Source organism: Babylonia areolata, chromosome 4 (assembly GCF_041734735.1).
Source record: "Babylonia areolata isolate BAREFJ2019XMU chromosome 4, ASM4173473v1, whole genome shotgun sequence".
In the NCBI taxonomy this organism is placed as follows: Eukaryota; Metazoa; Mollusca; class Gastropoda; order Neogastropoda; family Buccinidae; genus Babylonia; species Babylonia areolata.
In genome coordinates this window covers 59,202,835-59,220,172 of record NC_134879.1, presented here as the reverse complement: position 1 = coordinate 59,220,172, position 17,338 = coordinate 59,202,835, and the positions used below count along the sequence as shown (strand labels likewise).

The 17,338-nt window shown below is 45.1% G+C and overlaps 1 protein-coding gene across 1 annotated transcript in view; it reads right to left on the bottom strand.

Moving 5' to 3' along the window:
• Positions 1 to 9,880, bottom strand: part of LOC143281345 (tectonin beta-propeller repeat-containing protein 2-like) — a 58,638-nt gene extending 48,758 nt beyond the window's left edge. The window contains exons 1-6 of the mRNA XM_076586546.1: positions 9,605 to 9,880; positions 8,205 to 8,765; positions 7,441 to 7,569; positions 5,785 to 5,916; positions 2,182 to 2,345; positions 690 to 825 (exon numbers count right to left, since the gene is read on the bottom strand). Coding sequence (XP_076442661.1) covers positions 690 to 825; positions 2,182 to 2,345; positions 5,785 to 5,916; positions 7,441 to 7,569; positions 8,205 to 8,687 — 1,044 coding nt within the window. The 5' untranslated portion in view covers positions 8,688 to 8,765; positions 9,605 to 9,880. The remainder of the gene's footprint in view (positions 1 to 689; positions 826 to 2,181; positions 2,346 to 5,784; positions 5,917 to 7,440; positions 7,570 to 8,204; positions 8,766 to 9,604) is intronic.
• Positions 9,881 to 17,338: the final 7,458 nt, after the last annotated feature.

The following is a 17,338-nucleotide window of genomic DNA, read 5'->3' as shown; positions in this document are numbered from 1 at the left end:
GCTATACCTTCAACATGTAGGTGTGGATCATGTTATACCTTCAACATGTAGGTGTGGATCATGTTATACCTTCAACATGTAGGTGTGCAGGATGGTGTACCTTCAACATGTAGGTGTGGATCATGTTATACCTTCAACATGTAGGTGTGGATCATGTTATACCTTCAACATGTAGGTGTGGATCATGTTATACCTTCAACATGTAGGTGTGGATCATGTTGTACCTTGAACATGTAGGTGTGGATCATGTTATACCTTCAACATGTAGGTGTGGATCATGTTATACCTTCAACATGTAGGTGTGCAGGATGGTGTACCTTCAACATGTAGGTGTGCAGGATGGTGTACCTTCAACATGTAGGTGTGCAGGATGGTATACCTTGAACATGTAGGTGTGGATCATGTTATACCTTCAACATGTAGGTGTGGATCATGTTATACCTTCAACATGTAGGTGTGCAGGATGGTGTACCTTCAACATGTAGGTGTGGATCATGTTATACCTTCAACATGTAGGTGTGGATCATGTTATACCTTCAACATGTAGGTGTGGATCATGTTATACCTTCAACATGTAGGTGTGGATCATGTTATACCTTCAACATGTAGGTGTGCAGGATGGTGTACCTTCAACATGTAGGTGTGCAGGATGGTGTACCTTCAACATGTAGGTGTGCAGGATGGTATACCTTGAACATGTAGGTGTGCAGGACGTTGCCGTGGATGTCAGACAGCCAGACACGACAGCCAGGTCGTACAGCGTACAGCTGGACATTGTCCACTTTGCGCAGACCTGGGATCATGGCCGCCCCAAAGTTCCCCTGCCTGCAACCATCATCACCATCATCACTGTCATCACTATCATCACCATCACCACCATCACTGTCATCACTGTCATCACCATCACCACCGTCATCACCATCATCACTGTCATCACCGTCATCACCGTCATCACTGTCATCACCGTCATCACCGTCATCACTGTCATCACCGTCATCACTGTCACCACCGTCATCACCGTCATCACTGTCATCACCGTCACCACTGTCATCACTGTCATCACCGTCATCACTGTCATCACCGTCATCACTGTTATCACCGTCACCACCATCATCACCGTCACCACCATCATCACTGTCATCACCGTCACCACCCTTATAATCATCATCATCATCACTGTCACCACCCTTATAATCATCATCATCACTGTCACCACCCTCATCATCATCATCATCATCATCATCAGAATGGTCATCACCATCATAACTGTCACCACTCTCATCATCATCAACAAACCTAGGGCAGGCCTTCAACAAACCTAGAGCAGGCCTTCAACAAACCTGGGGCAGGCTTTCAACAAACCTAGGGCAGGCCTTCAACAAACCTAGGGCAGGCCTTCAACAAACCTAGAGCAGGCCTTCAACAAACCTGGGGCAGGCTTTCAACAAACCTAGGGCAGGCCTTCAACAAACCTAGGGCAGGCCTTCAACAAACCTAGGGCAGGCCTTCAACAAACCTAGGGCAGGCCTTCAACAAACCTAGGGCAGGCCTTCAACAAACCTGGGGCAGGCCTTCAACAAACCTGGGGCAGGCTTTCAACAAACCTGGGGCAGGCCTTCAACAAACCTAGGGCAGGTCTTCAACAAACCTAGGGCAGGCCTTCAACAAACCTGGGGCAGGCTTTCAACAAACCTAGGGCAGGTCTTCAACAAACCTAGGGCAGGCTTTCAACAAACCTAGGGCAGGCCATCAACAAACCTAGGATGGGCTTTCAAGGCCTGAACAGTGTGTTTGATTAGTGCAATGGTCAGGTGTGCTGGATTAGTGCAATGGTCAGGTGTGCTGGATTAGTGCAATGGTCAGGTGTGTTGGATTAGTGCAATGGTCAGGTGTGCTGGATTAGTGCAATGGTCAGGTGTGTTGGATTAGTGCAATGGTCAGGTGTGTTGGATTAGTGCAATGGTCAGGCATCTGCTTTTTCCTTTGTTTTTTTGTGTGGTTAAAACAGAAGTGGTGCAGCATACATGGATCAGTCTGCATGCTTTGTCAGCTCCTTGACGCTCAATTTGACCATCAACATAAGCAATCACAACATGGGCAACACTGCGCCATTTCACAGGGCCCCAGTCTGTTCTCCTGGAAGATTCCACTCTGCCCCCTCTCCCCACAGCCCCCACTCACGTTTTGCGGTCCTGTTGTCCGACCTGCGTGAGGTGGCCGGTGGTATCCAGGCGACAGAGGAAGGAGCGGTGCCGTGTGGACACCAGCAGGACGCGATGGTCGTAGTGCAGCTGGACCACCTCTGTGGGCGGCTCCACCAGCAACAGGCATGACTTGCACTGGCCCTGGGAACAACCACACCTGGTCATCACACATGCTGGTCATCACACACACCTGGTCATCACACACACCTGGTCACTCATAAACACCTGGTCATCACACACACCTGGTCACTCACACACACCTGGTCATCACACACACCTGGTCATCACACACACTGGTCACTCACACACACTGGTCACTCACACACACCTGGTCATCACACACACTGGTCACTCACACACACCTGGTCATCACACACACTGGTCACTCACACACACTGGTCACTCACACACACCTGGTCATCACACACACCTGGTCATCACACACACCTGGTCACTCACACACACCTGGTCATCACACACACCTGGTCATCACACACACCTGGTCACTCACACACACCTGGTCATCACACACACCTGGTCATCACACACACCTGGTCATCACACACACTGGTCACTCACACACACCTGGTCATCACACACACTGGTCACTCACACACACCTGGTCATCACACACACTGGTCACTCACACACACTGGTCACTCACACACACCTGGTCATCACACACACTGGTCACTCACACACACTGGTCACTCACACACATCTGGTCATCACACACACCTGGTCACGCACAAACACCTGGTCACTCACACACCTGGTCATCACACACACTGGCCACTCACACACACACCTGGTCATCACACACACCTGGTCATCACACATGCTGGTCATCACACACACCTGGTCACTCACACACACTGGCCACTCACACACACACCTGGTCATCACACACACCTGGTCACTCACACACACTGGCCACTCACACACACACCTGGTCATCACACACACCTGGTCACTCACACACATCTGGTCATCACACACACCTGGTCATCACACACACCTGGTCATCACACACACCTGGTCACGCACGAACACCTGGTCACTCACACACCTGGTCATCACACACACTGGCCACTCAAACACACACCTGGTCATCACACACACCTGGTCATCACACACACCTGGTCATCACACACACCTGGCCACTCACACACACTGGCCACTCACACACACCTGGTCACTCACACACACCTGGTCATCACACACACCTGGTCATCACACACACTGGTCACTCACACACACCTGGTCATCACACACACCTGGTCATCACACACACCTGGCCACTCACACACACCTGGTCATCACACACACCTGGTCACTCACACACACCTGGTCACTCACACACACACTGGCCACTCACACACACCTGGTCATCACACACACTGGTCACTCACACACACCTGGTCACTCACACACACTGGCCACTCACACACACCTGGTCATCACACACACACTGGTCATCACACACACTGGTCATCACACACACTGGTCATCACACACACACTGGTCACTCACACACACCTGGTCATCACACACACCTGGTCACTCGCACACACTGGTCACTCACACACACCTGGTCATCACACACACCTGGTCATCACACACACTGGCCACTCACACACACCTGGTCATCACACACACACTGGTCATCACACACACATCACACACACTGGTCACTCACAAACACCTGGTCATCATACACACCTGGCCACTCACAAACACCTGGTCATCACACACACTGGTCATCACACACACCTGGTCACTCACGCACACTAGTGGGTCATCACACACAATGGTCATCACACGCACACACACCTGGTCATCACACACACACTGGTCATCACACACACTGGTCACTCACACACCTGGTCATCACACACACTGGTCACCTGGTCACTCACACACACCTGGTCATCACACACCTGGTCATCACACACACTGGTCATCACACACACTGGTCACCTGGTCACTCACACACACCTGGTCATCACACACACACTGGTCATCACACACACTGGTCACTCACACACCTGGTCATCACACACACTGGTCACCTGGTCACTCACACACACTGGTCACTCACACACCTGGTCACTCACACACACTGGTCATCACACACCTGGTCATCACACACACACTGGTCATCACACACACTGGTCATCACACACACATCACACACACTGGTCATCACACACACATCACACACACAGGTCACTCACACACACAGGTCACAGGTCACTCACACACACTGGTCATCACACACGCTGGTCATCACACACACTGGTCAACACACACGACAATGGATCCAGTTCAGCTTTCCATCCTTCAGCTCCATACATACAGACACACTCTCACCATCATCCAGCCAGTCACAAACATCTGTACTGGTCAGCCTGACCACCCTCTCTCACTCTCACCATCATCTGGCCAGTCACAAACATCTGTACTGGTCAGCCAGACCACCCTGTCTCACTCTCACCATCACCTGGCCAGTCACAAACATCTGTACTGGTCAGCCTGACCACCCTCTCTCACTCTCACCATCATCTGGCCAGTCACAAACATCTGTACTGGTCAGCCAGACCACCCTGTCTCACTCTCACCATCACCTGGCCAGTCACAAACATCTGTACTGGTCAGCCAGACCACCCTCTCTCACTCTCACCATCACCTGGCCAGTCACAAACATCTGTACTGGTCAGCCTGACCACCCTCTCTCACTCTCACCATCACCTGGCCAGTCACAATCATACTTGCTGCTACAGAGTGTTTTGACCAAAATGATATTTTGTATATCACACTTTGCGTACAATTGGTTTAGATTTAGTGAAAAGAACTGACAAAGTGTCGTTTTGTTTATGCCATGATTCAGGAGAACATGTTGTCCTGGTCTTTAGGACTTACAGATGAAAATATTTGGCCCAAATTTTAAAATACCCCATGCTGCGTTAGATTCAATTTACTTATAAATATCATCTAGGAACAAGACTGTATGGTGTAATGTGGTGTTCTACATTTTCAAGGCCTAAATTTGAACAGTTATATATGGCTTAACTTTGATCATAGTATCAAAATGATTTTTTCATTTCAATAATCATCCTAACTTAATCACTGCCAAAGTCAACTTTGGTCAACAAGACAGTTCACTGTCAACATCAAGGGGCCATGAAAAAAGGACCATTTTTCACACGGTAACAAAGCATGACAGCTGCAGCTCACTTTCAGCAACAGGAAAGTGAGCAACATTTCTCCCTTACTGATTCTGAGGTGAACAAGTCCACTGAGTTGTTCTGACAAATACTGAATCATGTGGCTGACAGCACTGGCGCTGGGGAGAGCTTTTCACTCAGACACTTGGTGGTAAAAGAGTCAAGACTAAATATCAGGCACAGATTTATTGCAAAGAAGTGTTACTGGTATACAATTTCCCTCTTCAGTTAGGGTTTTAGACCTGAATCTGAATAAAACATTAGGCCTCAATCTGAATAACACATTTCAAACTGATATTTTTGTAGTTGTACCACTGGTACACTCCACTGTATGTGCACGGTGAAACAGGCACCTGGTAGAAGTCGACCTCGGTCACAACGACATTGCCAGCCTTGTCCCCTGTGAACAGCTTCATGCCATTGGTGCTCCACTCCACACAGCTGATGTAGTGCTTGTGCACCGACCGCACGTCAAACTTCTGCAGCTGCACATCATATTGTTATCATCATTTGATATTACTGATGCTTACATGACGTCTATCCTTGGTCAGAGACCAAACTTTAAGCACTTGACAGACACAGTCATTTGCACAGCAGGCTGCCTACCTCAGTACAGCCCATTGACAGGTGTCTTCAGGTGCTCATCATATTGTTATCATCATTTGATATTACATGACGTCCATCCTTGGTCAGAGACCAAACTGTCAGCACTTGACAGACACAGTCATTTGCACAGCAGACTGCCTACCTCAGTACAGCCCAATGACAGGTGCCTTCAGGTGCTCATCATTTGTTTCCTGTGCCATTCTCTGATTCTGTCAGGCTTCAGTCACACTCATGTACACACCTGTATTTATCTTGGAGTTGATTTTACAACAAATTTAGACAGGAACCAAGGTCTCTCTTGTTGCTGTGGGTTCTGTTATGTGTTCTAAGTGTATACTGCACATAAGAATTTGGTTAAACATCCCATTTGAATGACATCACACTTTTCACAAACGCACTCACTTCACACAATGTTCTAGACAGTAAATAAAGGTTGATTCAGGTCTATAGAATGTTTTGATTTACTTTTTATTAGATCTGCAGTGTGTGATCTTCCATCTTGATAATAACTTCAGTGTTTTCTTGTATTACACAGAGTGCATTACTGTGGTGCATTTTATTTGACTGTATTGTAATTGTATTGCTTGTTTTCTTTTTTTTTGTCACAACAAATTTCTGTCAGTGAAATTGAGGCCAGTCTCCCTGTGGAGAGCACGTGGCCATACAGCAGCATCACTTTCTGTTCCTTTTTCCTGTCTGTAAGTGTAGCTGTTTTTTCAACATCAAACAGATGTGGACATTCAGCAGCATCGCTTTCTGTTCCTTCTTCCTGTCTATAAGTGTAGCTGTTTTTTCAACATCAAACAGATGTGGACATTCAGCAGCATCGCTTTCTGTTCCTTCTTCCTGTCTATAAGTGTAGCTGTTTTTTCAACATCAAACAGATGTGGACATTCAGCAGCATCGCTTTCTGTTCCTTCTTCCTGTCTATAAGTGTAGCTGTTTTTTCATCAAACAGATGTGGCCATACAGCAGCATCACTTTCTGTTCCTTTTTCCTGTCTGTAAGTGTAGCTGTTTTTTCAACATCAAAGAGGATTTTTCAACAAATGTTTGCCAGTGACAACACTTTTGTTGATGTATATTCTTTTTTAAGCACTAAGTGCATGCTACACTCAGAAACTTGGTTTATCGTCTCATCTGTATGACTTAGATCCAGACTTCCACTCACAGTTAAGAGAAGGGTGGGGGCAGAGGGGGGGGTGGGGAGGGGGGCGAGCGGGTTGGGGGGGGGGGGGGAATTCCTGATCTGTTTATCATGGGACCTGAACTCACAGCCACTCACTTCCCAGCAGGGTGCGTTACCGCCAGGCCACTGCTCCATGACTGTTGCCAAATGCCTCCATCTTGAGACAGTAAAGCTTTTCTTATCATGGGGAGAGCCTGGCAGTCAGCTCAGCTCACCTGTTTCTTGGCCAGAGAAATGGGTCCGGGGATGAAGAAGATGCACAGCATTCCTGACGCCATGCCAGCTGCCACCTGGTCATCCACCCCATGATGCAGCTTGACACAGGTGATTACATCGCTCGACGTCTGCACACACACACACACACACAGGGACAATAGCCCTTCACGCCTGCATTACTACACCATGTCAAGTCTACACAGGAGTGTTTCATACTCAGGGGTAGAACTTTACCATTCCACTGCGTCACCAGCTCTCTGTGCTCACCTTGATACTTGATATTGCTGCTCTTAGTACAGCTGAACGCTCAGATCCACATCAGAACTGCCAAAGGTGAATATCTATGACTTTACCACCCCTATGGCTCTTGAAGGCTATGTAATCTGCATCCTCATCTTTTGGCAGAAAACAAACCCTTACCAACTGACATACACTGACAATATTATCTTTTACTCCCACACTCACAGTTTGTGCCATTTCCACAGTCACTTGCACAGTTTTGATCTGACATTGTTTGCAGGGAGTGGCAGTGGAACTCTGATTACAGCTGTGCACAGGTTTTCTTCATGTCTTTTCTCATTGACTTTCAGACAACAAAAACAAAATGTTGGAGTACTCTCCCCTCAGCTGTTGATCATGCAAAGACAGGTAAAAAAAAAATATATATATATATATATAAAAGATAAAAAAAAGGGACATGGAAAAAGTCCACCTGGTCATAATGAACAGTTTATCAATAAACCATAAAATGTGAGCCACTGACCTCAGACCTCAGTCTCTGCATGCTGTGATCTTGGCGGTTGTAGAGGAAGGTGAGGCCAATGTTGGTGCCCAGTGCGATGAACTGCTGGTTGGCGTCGATGCAGGTGAGGATGAGGTCACACTGCATCAGCAGTCCATGCTGGGCCTTCTTGGGGATCTGGCTCAGCAGCACATCCAGCCGCCCATGCTCCCTGGGCACCTTGCTCACCTCACCACCATCCTCACCCTCACCCTGCACTGGATTGTCCACATCTCCAGTGTCAGTGGTCTTTTTGCTGCTGGGGCTTTCAGTTTCAGTTCCACTACTGTCGGCTGTCGTTTTCTGGTTCTGAGTCTCAGTGCTGCTATCATCACTTGCAGTCATTTTGTTGCCAAGGTTTTTATCAGTGTTGTCACCTGCTGTTTGCTGAAAGTTCTGACCACCAGACTGTGTATGATCAGCAGTCTGTTCTGCTCTGCTGGTGCCTGTCACTTGGCCCTCCATGTCAGGCGTTATTGTTCAGTATTCATCAGCTTGTGGCAAGGCAGTATTACTGTTAATTATTAGTCCCAGAATTGTTTCCTGCAACCATAAAAGCCTCACTGTTAATATGCCTAACAGCAACATACAATGGCAACAACATAAGATAAGAAAAATGGCGTAATGAGATATGCATACTAATTCACATGAGTACACAGCTCATACTTAACATAAACACAAACATATACTGTCTCTTAACATAAACACAAACATATACTGTCTCCCTCTCTTTCAGTTTCACACACACACACACACACACACACACACACACACGCATATCCTCAAGTTCCTATTCTTCTCCCTCTTTTGTGTGTGTGTGTGTGTGTGTGTGTGTGTGTGTGTGCGTGTGTGTGTGTGTGTGTCCACCCATAAAGTGTAATTTTATTTCCTGATTGTTGCTGTCTGTAGAACTGAAATTGACAATGTTGGGAATATCTTATATGATTATAATTTAAATAACAAAAAAGAAACAAAAAATGATGATGATGATGATGATGATAATATCATTATTATTATAACAACAAAACAACATTAATAAAATAATAATAATAATAATAATTTATATAGCACTCAAACTGCTCAATACACTTTACAATTTCAATCAGACACAAAGCAAAGAAGCACACACACACACACATATATATATATATATATATATATATACATATATACCGAGATCTATATAGATCTATGTTGCACAGCTTCACACAATGGGGTATCGTTCATTTCACTAGCAATACTATGCTACATTCTACCGTACACAATGTACTGGCATTATTCATCTCCTATGTCAGTGAAGAAAAGACAAAAACTCTGAAAATCTTTGTTTCTTTCCATTCACAACAACAATTATGCTGATTATCACCACATAACCCACTCACCTCATCACCACACGTTTAAGAATGGTTTCACTGATAAAGTCATATCATCTCATCTTTGGTATCTTTCGTCAGGTTTCTGCAACCAACCTTATTGTTCAGACGAAACTCACGATAAAAAAAAAAAAAAAAAGCTCTGATAACAGCTGTAATCAATATTCCAAAGTTCAGAATATTTTTGCAATTTTATGCTGCTTATTCATGATTCAGATATCAACACAATATTGTGATGTAATAATCCATTGGTCTATCAACTTCCCGACAACATCCACTCATGTGACCAGCAGGAACCATATTGAAACAAGGTTTCGTCCATATTCCGGAAGTAGATGTGCCTACTTACATATATTATTTTGATTTGTGTCTTTTTGTTGACATAGTTTGTGTTCCATAGTTCAACAGCTTTATCTGTAGGCAGCCTTTAATGTAAAGTGATATCTCTATCGCAAAATTGTAAACTTTTGAAGGTTACAAAATCGTATGTCGAATGCTTTCCACCCTTTCTCGTGATTGAACTGTCCCGGAAGAAACTTCCGTTGCTTACATTGCTGGTAACTTTCGGATTTGCGTTTGTTTTCGCAATGCAGTTCATAAGAATTTGTAGTTTACAGTATGTTTTTTTGCAGTGTATACAGAATTACGTTTCAGTTAACTTAATGCATTGAATTAGTTATTGTGAGAATACTGACAGGCAAACAAAAGCTCCACATGACATAAAATTCAACTGAGTCGATAGGCGGATAAATAAGGGAAACAATTCTGTATTCGGCATGATCAGACACTGACTTTAATAGACTAGTTGCTCCCCTTGAGCCGTTCGGGAGATTTGTTTCCGTTTCAAGGTGCCAGATCGAAAAATAAGATAAATGAAAAATAATGCACAGCTTTGTACAGTTGCACAAATACCCAGCTGCCATTCTCTCCACATATACACACGTGCGCGCGCGCGCGCACACACACACACACACACACACACACACACACTGAAGCCATTCATACTATCACTTTTTTCTCCGCATATTTTTTTCGATTTCTCAGGTCAATATAAATACAGACCTGCTAGTGCCTGAACCTCCTTTGTGTGCATGTACATGCAGAATGTCAAAGTTTCACGCACGTCAAAGATCCTGTAACCTATGTCAGCGTTCGGTGGGTTATGGAAACGAAAACATTCAAGCATGCACACCCTCGAAAATCGCGGCGAATGGCTACTTAAATGGTGGGGTAAAAGAGTTACACGTAAAACCCCAATGCTACAGTATACGAGAGTGAACGAGGGCGTTGCAGCCACGAACGCAGACGAAGAAGATTTGCGGCTATTTCCTCTCTTCGTTTTCTTTTCAGTTTTTTTTCTTCTTTCTTTCTTTTCTTTTTCTTTTCTTCTTCTTCTTTGAGGCGATCGATGATGGCCTTGTACCTAGTTCATGAGGTACTTTGTTTTCCTTTTACATTTATTCGGAGTTCACATCTTCTGTCTGTTGTACCATCAGAAAGTCTGTCAGCTCGCTCGTTTCCCGGCTTCCAACGTAAGTTTTTGCATGTGAATGTTGTACATTATCTCATGCAACTTTGAGCTCCTCATTCTGTTTTGAACAGATTGCTGGACAAGGTTGATTATCTCGGTCAGCAGTATGGCATGCTGATTTCCAAACACTATTCGTATGGCTGCCAGCTACTGGACAAGAGTCACTGATTCCAACCATTGTCGCAGTGGGAATGGCGGACAAATTGTACACACCGCTTTCTTCAGTCCCCGATCGACTGTTTTTCAGTTTGGTTTCACAGTGTCCAAGTGCGACTGAGCTTTTGTGATTGAAACAATGGCATGTATTATATGATGTGGTCTTCTTCTTCGTTTGTTTTTATTTATTTGTTCATTTACCTCTTTATTCATTTGTTTATTTACTGAAAGCAGTACCACCTACTCCAAAAAAAGGGTGACATGGTTGTGTTAAGATGCGTTTAATGTGTTCAGGGTATCCTACCCCCACCCCCACCCCCCCTCCCTCCCCTCAGTTATCTTCCTTTTCAGGTCTTGTGGTTGACATATAATTAAGCTGTGTGGTGTGCTCTGCTTGTCCATCCACGATTTTCAACGTCCCAGACGACTGCCTTTTGATCCCCTCGCTACACCGTGCAATGGGTTTTCCGGCAGGGTTTTCAGGGTTTTCAAGGTTTTCTGGTTCTCTGAAATACGCCCAAGATAGTTCTAACCATCGTCGGGTCTGTGTGGTATGCCGAAAGTCAAGCGGGTATCGCATGGTCTCTGTTGCGGCAGGCAAAAATACGGCAAGGAATCTTGCCAAGAGAGGGGATTCCTCCAACACAAGAACACGAGGTGCCTGGGAACCATTTTAGGCATAAAGCAGAACGGTTTCACCAAAAGAAAAAAAAATCAGCTGTTGTTTATAAACCGCCGAAAACCGAACTGTAAAACTGTGGCTGAAACATCCATTTTTCCCATGCATTTTTCAAGGTATTCATTGCCCTCGTGTACTTGAATCAGCCGTTCGTGTATCCAGGGAGAGGACAGAGGTAGAACTTAGTGTATCCAGTGAGAGGACAGAGGTAGAACTGAGTGTATCCAGGGAGAGGACAGAGGTAGAACTGAGTGTATCCAGGGAGAGGACAGAGGTAGAACTTAGTGTATCCAGGGAGAGGACAGAGGTAGAACTTAGTGTATCCAGGGAGAGGACAGAGGTAGAACTGAGTGTATCCAGTGAGAGGTCAGAGGTAGAACTTAGTGTATCCAGTGAGAGGAGAGTAGTAGAACTGAGTGTATCCAGGGAGAGGACAGAGGTAGAACTTAGTGTATCCAGTGAGAGGTCAGAGGTAGAACTTAGTGTATCCAGTGAGAGGACAGAGGTAGAACTGAGTGTATCCAGGGAGAGGACAGAGGTAGAACTTAGTGTATCCAGGGAGAGGACAGAGGTAGAACTTAGTGTATCCAGGGAGAGGACAGAGGTAGAACTTAGTGTATCCAGGGAGAGGACAGAGGTAGAACTGAGTGTATCCAGTGAGAGGACAGAGGTAGAACTGAGTGTATCCAGTGAGAGGAGAGTAGTAGAACTGAGTGTATCCAGGGAGAGGACAGAGGTAGAACTTAGTGTATCCAGGGAGAGGACAGAGGTAGAACTGAGTGTATCCAGTGAGAGGACAGAGGTAGAACTGAGTGTATCCAGGGAGAGGACAGAGGTAGAACTTAGTGTATCCAGGGAGAGGACAGAGATAGAACTGAGTGTATCCAGTGAGAAGACAGTACTAGAACTGAGTGTATCCAGGGAGAGGACAGAGATAGAACTTAGTGTATCCAGTGAGAGGACAGTACTAGAACTGAGTGTATCCAGTGAGAGGACAGTACTAGAACTTAGTGTATCCAGTGAGAGGACAGTACTAGAACTTAGTGTATCCAGGGAGAGGACAGAGGTAGAACTTAGTGTATCCAGGGAGAGGACAGAGGTAGAACTTAGTGTATCCAGTGAGAGGAGAGTAGTAGAACTGAGTGTATCCAGTGAGAGGTCAGAGATAGAACTTAGTGTATCCAGTGAGAGGACAGAGATAGAACTTAGTGTATCCAGTGAGAGGACAGTGATAGAACAGAGTGTATCCAGTGAGAGGTCAGAGATAGAACTTAGTGTATCCAGTGAGAGGTCAGAGATAGAACTTAGTGTATCCAGTGAGAGGTCAGAGATAGAACTGAGTGTATCCAGTGAGAGGACAGTGATAAAACTGAGTGTATCCAGTGAAAGGTCAGAGATAGAACTTAGTGTATCCAGTGAGAGGTCAGAGATAGAACTTAGTGTATCCAGTGAGAGGACAGTAGTAGAACTGAGTGTATCCAGTGAGAGGTCAGAGATAGAACTTAGTGTATCCAGTGAGAGGACAGAGATAGAACTTAGTGTATCCAGTGAGAGGTCAGAGATAGAACTTAGTGTATCCAGTGAGAGGACAGTAGTAGAACTTAGTGTATCCAGTGAGAGGACAGAGATAGAACTGAGTGTATCCAGTGAGAGGACAGAGATAGAACTTAGTGTATCCAGTCAGAGGACAGTGATAGAACTTAGTGTATCCAGTGAGAGGTCAGAGATAGAACTTAGTGTATCCAGTGAGAGGACAGTGATAGAACTTAGTGTATCCAGTGAGAGGACAGAGATAGAACTTAGTGTATCCAGTGAGAGGACAGTAGTAGAACAGTGTATCCAGTGAGAGGACAGTGATAGAACTGAGTGTATCCAGTGAGAGGACAGAGATAGAACTTAGTGTATCCAGTGAGAGGACAGTGATAGAACTTAGTGTATCCAGTGAGAGGACAGTAGTAGAACTGAGTGTATCCAGTGAGAGGACAGTGATAGAACTTAGTGTATCCAGTGAGAGGACAGTAGTAGAACAGTGTATCCAGTGAGAGGACAGTGATAGAACTGAGTGTATCCAGTGAGAGGACAGATATAGAACTGAGTGTATCCAGTGAGAGGACAGAGATAGAACTTAGTGTATCCAGTGAGAGGACAGTGATAGAACTTAGTGTATCCAGTGAGAGGACAGTAGTAGAACTTAGTGTATCCAGTGAGAGGACAGTGATAGAACTGAGTGTATCCAGTGAGAGGACAGAGATAGAACTGAGTGTATCCAGTGAGAGGACAGAGATAGAACTTAGTGTATCCAGTGAGAGGTCAGAGATAGAACTTAGTGTATCCAGTGAGAGGACAGAGATAGAACTTAGTGTATCCAGTGAGAGGACAGTGATAGAAATTAGTGTATCCAGTGAGAGGACAGTAGTAGAACTGAGTGTATCCAGTGAGAGGACAGTGATAGAACTTAGTGTATCCAGTGAGAGGACAGAGATAGAACTTAGTGTATCCAGTGAGAGGACAGTAGTAGAACTTAGTGTATCCAGTGAGAGGACAGTGATAGAACTGAGTGTATCCAGTGAGAGGACAGAGATAGAACTGAGTGTATCCAGTGAGAGGACAGAGATAGAACTTAGTGTATCCAGTGAGAGGACAGTGATAGAACTTAGTGTATCCAGTGAGAGGACAGTGGTAGAACTTAGTGTATCCAGTGAGAGGTCAGAGATAGAACTTAGTGTATCCAGTGAGAGGACAGAGATAGAACTTAGTGTATCCAGTGAGAGGACAGTGATAGAACTTAGTGTATCCAGTGAGAGGACAGTAGTAGAACTGAGTGTATCCAGTGAGAGGACAGTGATAGAACTTAGTGTATCCAGTGAGAGGACAGAGATAGAACTTAGTGTATCCAGTGAGAGGACAGTAGTAGAACAGTGTATCCAGTGAGAGGACAGTGATAGAACTGAGTGTATCCAGTGAGAGGACAGAGATAGAACTGAGTGTATCCAGTGAGAGGACAGAGATAGAACTTAGTGTATCCAGTGAGAGGACAGTGATAGAACTTAGTGTATCCAGTGAGAGGACAGTAGTAGAACTTAGTGTATCCAGTGAGAGGACAGTGATAGAACTGAGTGTATCCAGTGAGAGGACAGAGATAGAACTGAGTGTATCCAGTGAGAGGACAGAGATAGAACTTAGTGTATCCAGTGAGAGGTCAGAGATAGAACTTAGTGTATCCAGTGAGAGGACAGAGATAGAACTTAGTGTATCCAGTGAGAGGACAGTGATAGAAATTAGTGTATCCAGTGAGAGGACAGTAGTAGAACTGAGTGTATCCAGTGAGAGGACAGTGATAGAACTTAGTGTATCCAGTGAGAGGACAGAGATAGAACTTAGTGTATCCAGTGAGAGGACAGTAGTAGAACTTAGTGTATCCAGTGAGAGGACAGTGATAGAACTGAGTGTATCCAGTGAGAGGACAGAGATAGAACTGAGTGTATCCAGTGAGAGGACAGAGATAGAACTTAGTGTATCCAGTGAGAGGACAGTGATAGAACTTAGTGTATCCAGTGAGAGGACAGTACTAGAACTTAGTGTATCCAGTGAGAGGTCAGAGATAGAACTTAGTGTATCCAGGGAGAGGACAGAGGTAGAACTGAGTGTATCCAGTGAGAGGACAGAGGTAGAACTGAGTGTATCCAGGGAGAGGTCAGAGATAGAACTTAGTGTATCCAGTGAGAGGACAGAGATAGAACTTAGTGTATCCAGTGAGAGGACAGTAGTAGAACTTAGTGTATCCAGTGAGAGGACAGTAGTAGAACTTAGTGTATCCAGTGAGAGGTCAGAGATAGAACTGAGTGTATCCAGTGAGAGGACAGTAGTAGAACTGAGTGTATCCAGTGAGAGGACAGTAGTAGAACTGAGTGTATCCAGTGAGAGGTCAGTAGTAGAACTTAGTGTATCCAGTGAGAGGACAGAGATAGAACTTAGTGTATCCAGTGAGAGGACAGAGATAGAACTTAGTGTATCCAGTGAGAGGTCAGAGATAGAACTTAGTGTATCCAGTGAGAGGACAGAGATAGAACTTAGTGTATCCAGTGAGAGGACAGTAGTAGAACTGAATGTATCCAGTGAGAGGACAGAGATAGAACTGAGTGTATCCAGTGAGAGGACAGAGATAGAACTTAGTGTATCCAGTGAGAGGTCAGAGATAGAACTTAGTGTATCCAGTGAGAGGTCAGAGATAGAACTGAGTGTATCCAGTGAGAGGACAGTAGTAGAACTTAGTGTATCCAGTGAGAGGACAGAGGTAGAACTGAGTGTATCCAGTGAAAGGACAGTGGTAGAACTGAGTGTATCCAGTGAGAGGACAGTGATAGAACTTAGTGTATCCAGTGAGAGGACAGTGATAGAACTTAGTGTATCCAGTGAGAGGACAGAGGTACAACTGAGTGTATCCAGTGAGAGGACAGTGATAGAACTTAGTGTATCCAGTGAGAGGACAGTGATAGAACTGAGTGTATCCAGTGAGAGGTCAGAGATAGAACTTAGTGTATCCAGTGAGAGGTCAGAGATAGAACTTAGTGTATCCAGTGAGAGGACAGTAGTAGAACTGAATGTATCCAGTGAGAGGACAGAGATAGAACTGAGTGTATCCAGTGAGAGGACAGAGCTAGAACTTAGTGTATCCAGGGAGAGGTCAGAGATAGAACTTAGTGTATCCAGTGAGAGGACAGTACTAGAACTGAGTGTATCCAGTGAGAGGACAGTACTAGAACTGAGTGTATCCAGTGAGAAGTCAGAGATAGAACTTAGTGTATCCAGGGAGAGGACAGAGGTAGAACTGAGTGTATCCAGTGAGAGGACAGTGGTAGAACTGAGTGTATCCAGTGAGAGGTCAGAGATAGAACTTAGTGTATCCAGTGAGAGGACAGTGATAGAACTTAGTGTATCCAGTGAGAGGTCAGAGATAGAACTGAGTGTATCCAGTGAGAGGACAGTACTAGAACTGAGTGTATCCAGTGAGAAGTCAGAGATAGAACTTAGTGTATCCAGGGAGAGGACAGAGGTAGAACTGAGTGTATCCAGTGAGAGGACAGTGGTAGAACTAAGTCTAATATTTTATCAGTCAGAAAATGGTTGAGCATCATTTCCTACAATGACCATTGTCTCAGCTAAGGAGAAACACGAGATGTTTTTAACATTCAAAGTTGAGTGTATCACAGCACGTTTGAAATGACTAAATATCTTTAATTAGTGAAATTACGAGCGAGTTGGTAATTTTACACTGAAACACTCATTGAACGTCTGTGGTTTGACACATGCAACGAGGCTCAACGGGATGTGTGGTGGGCCTGTTATTGTCAGGATAGTGGCCACATTTCATCACAGG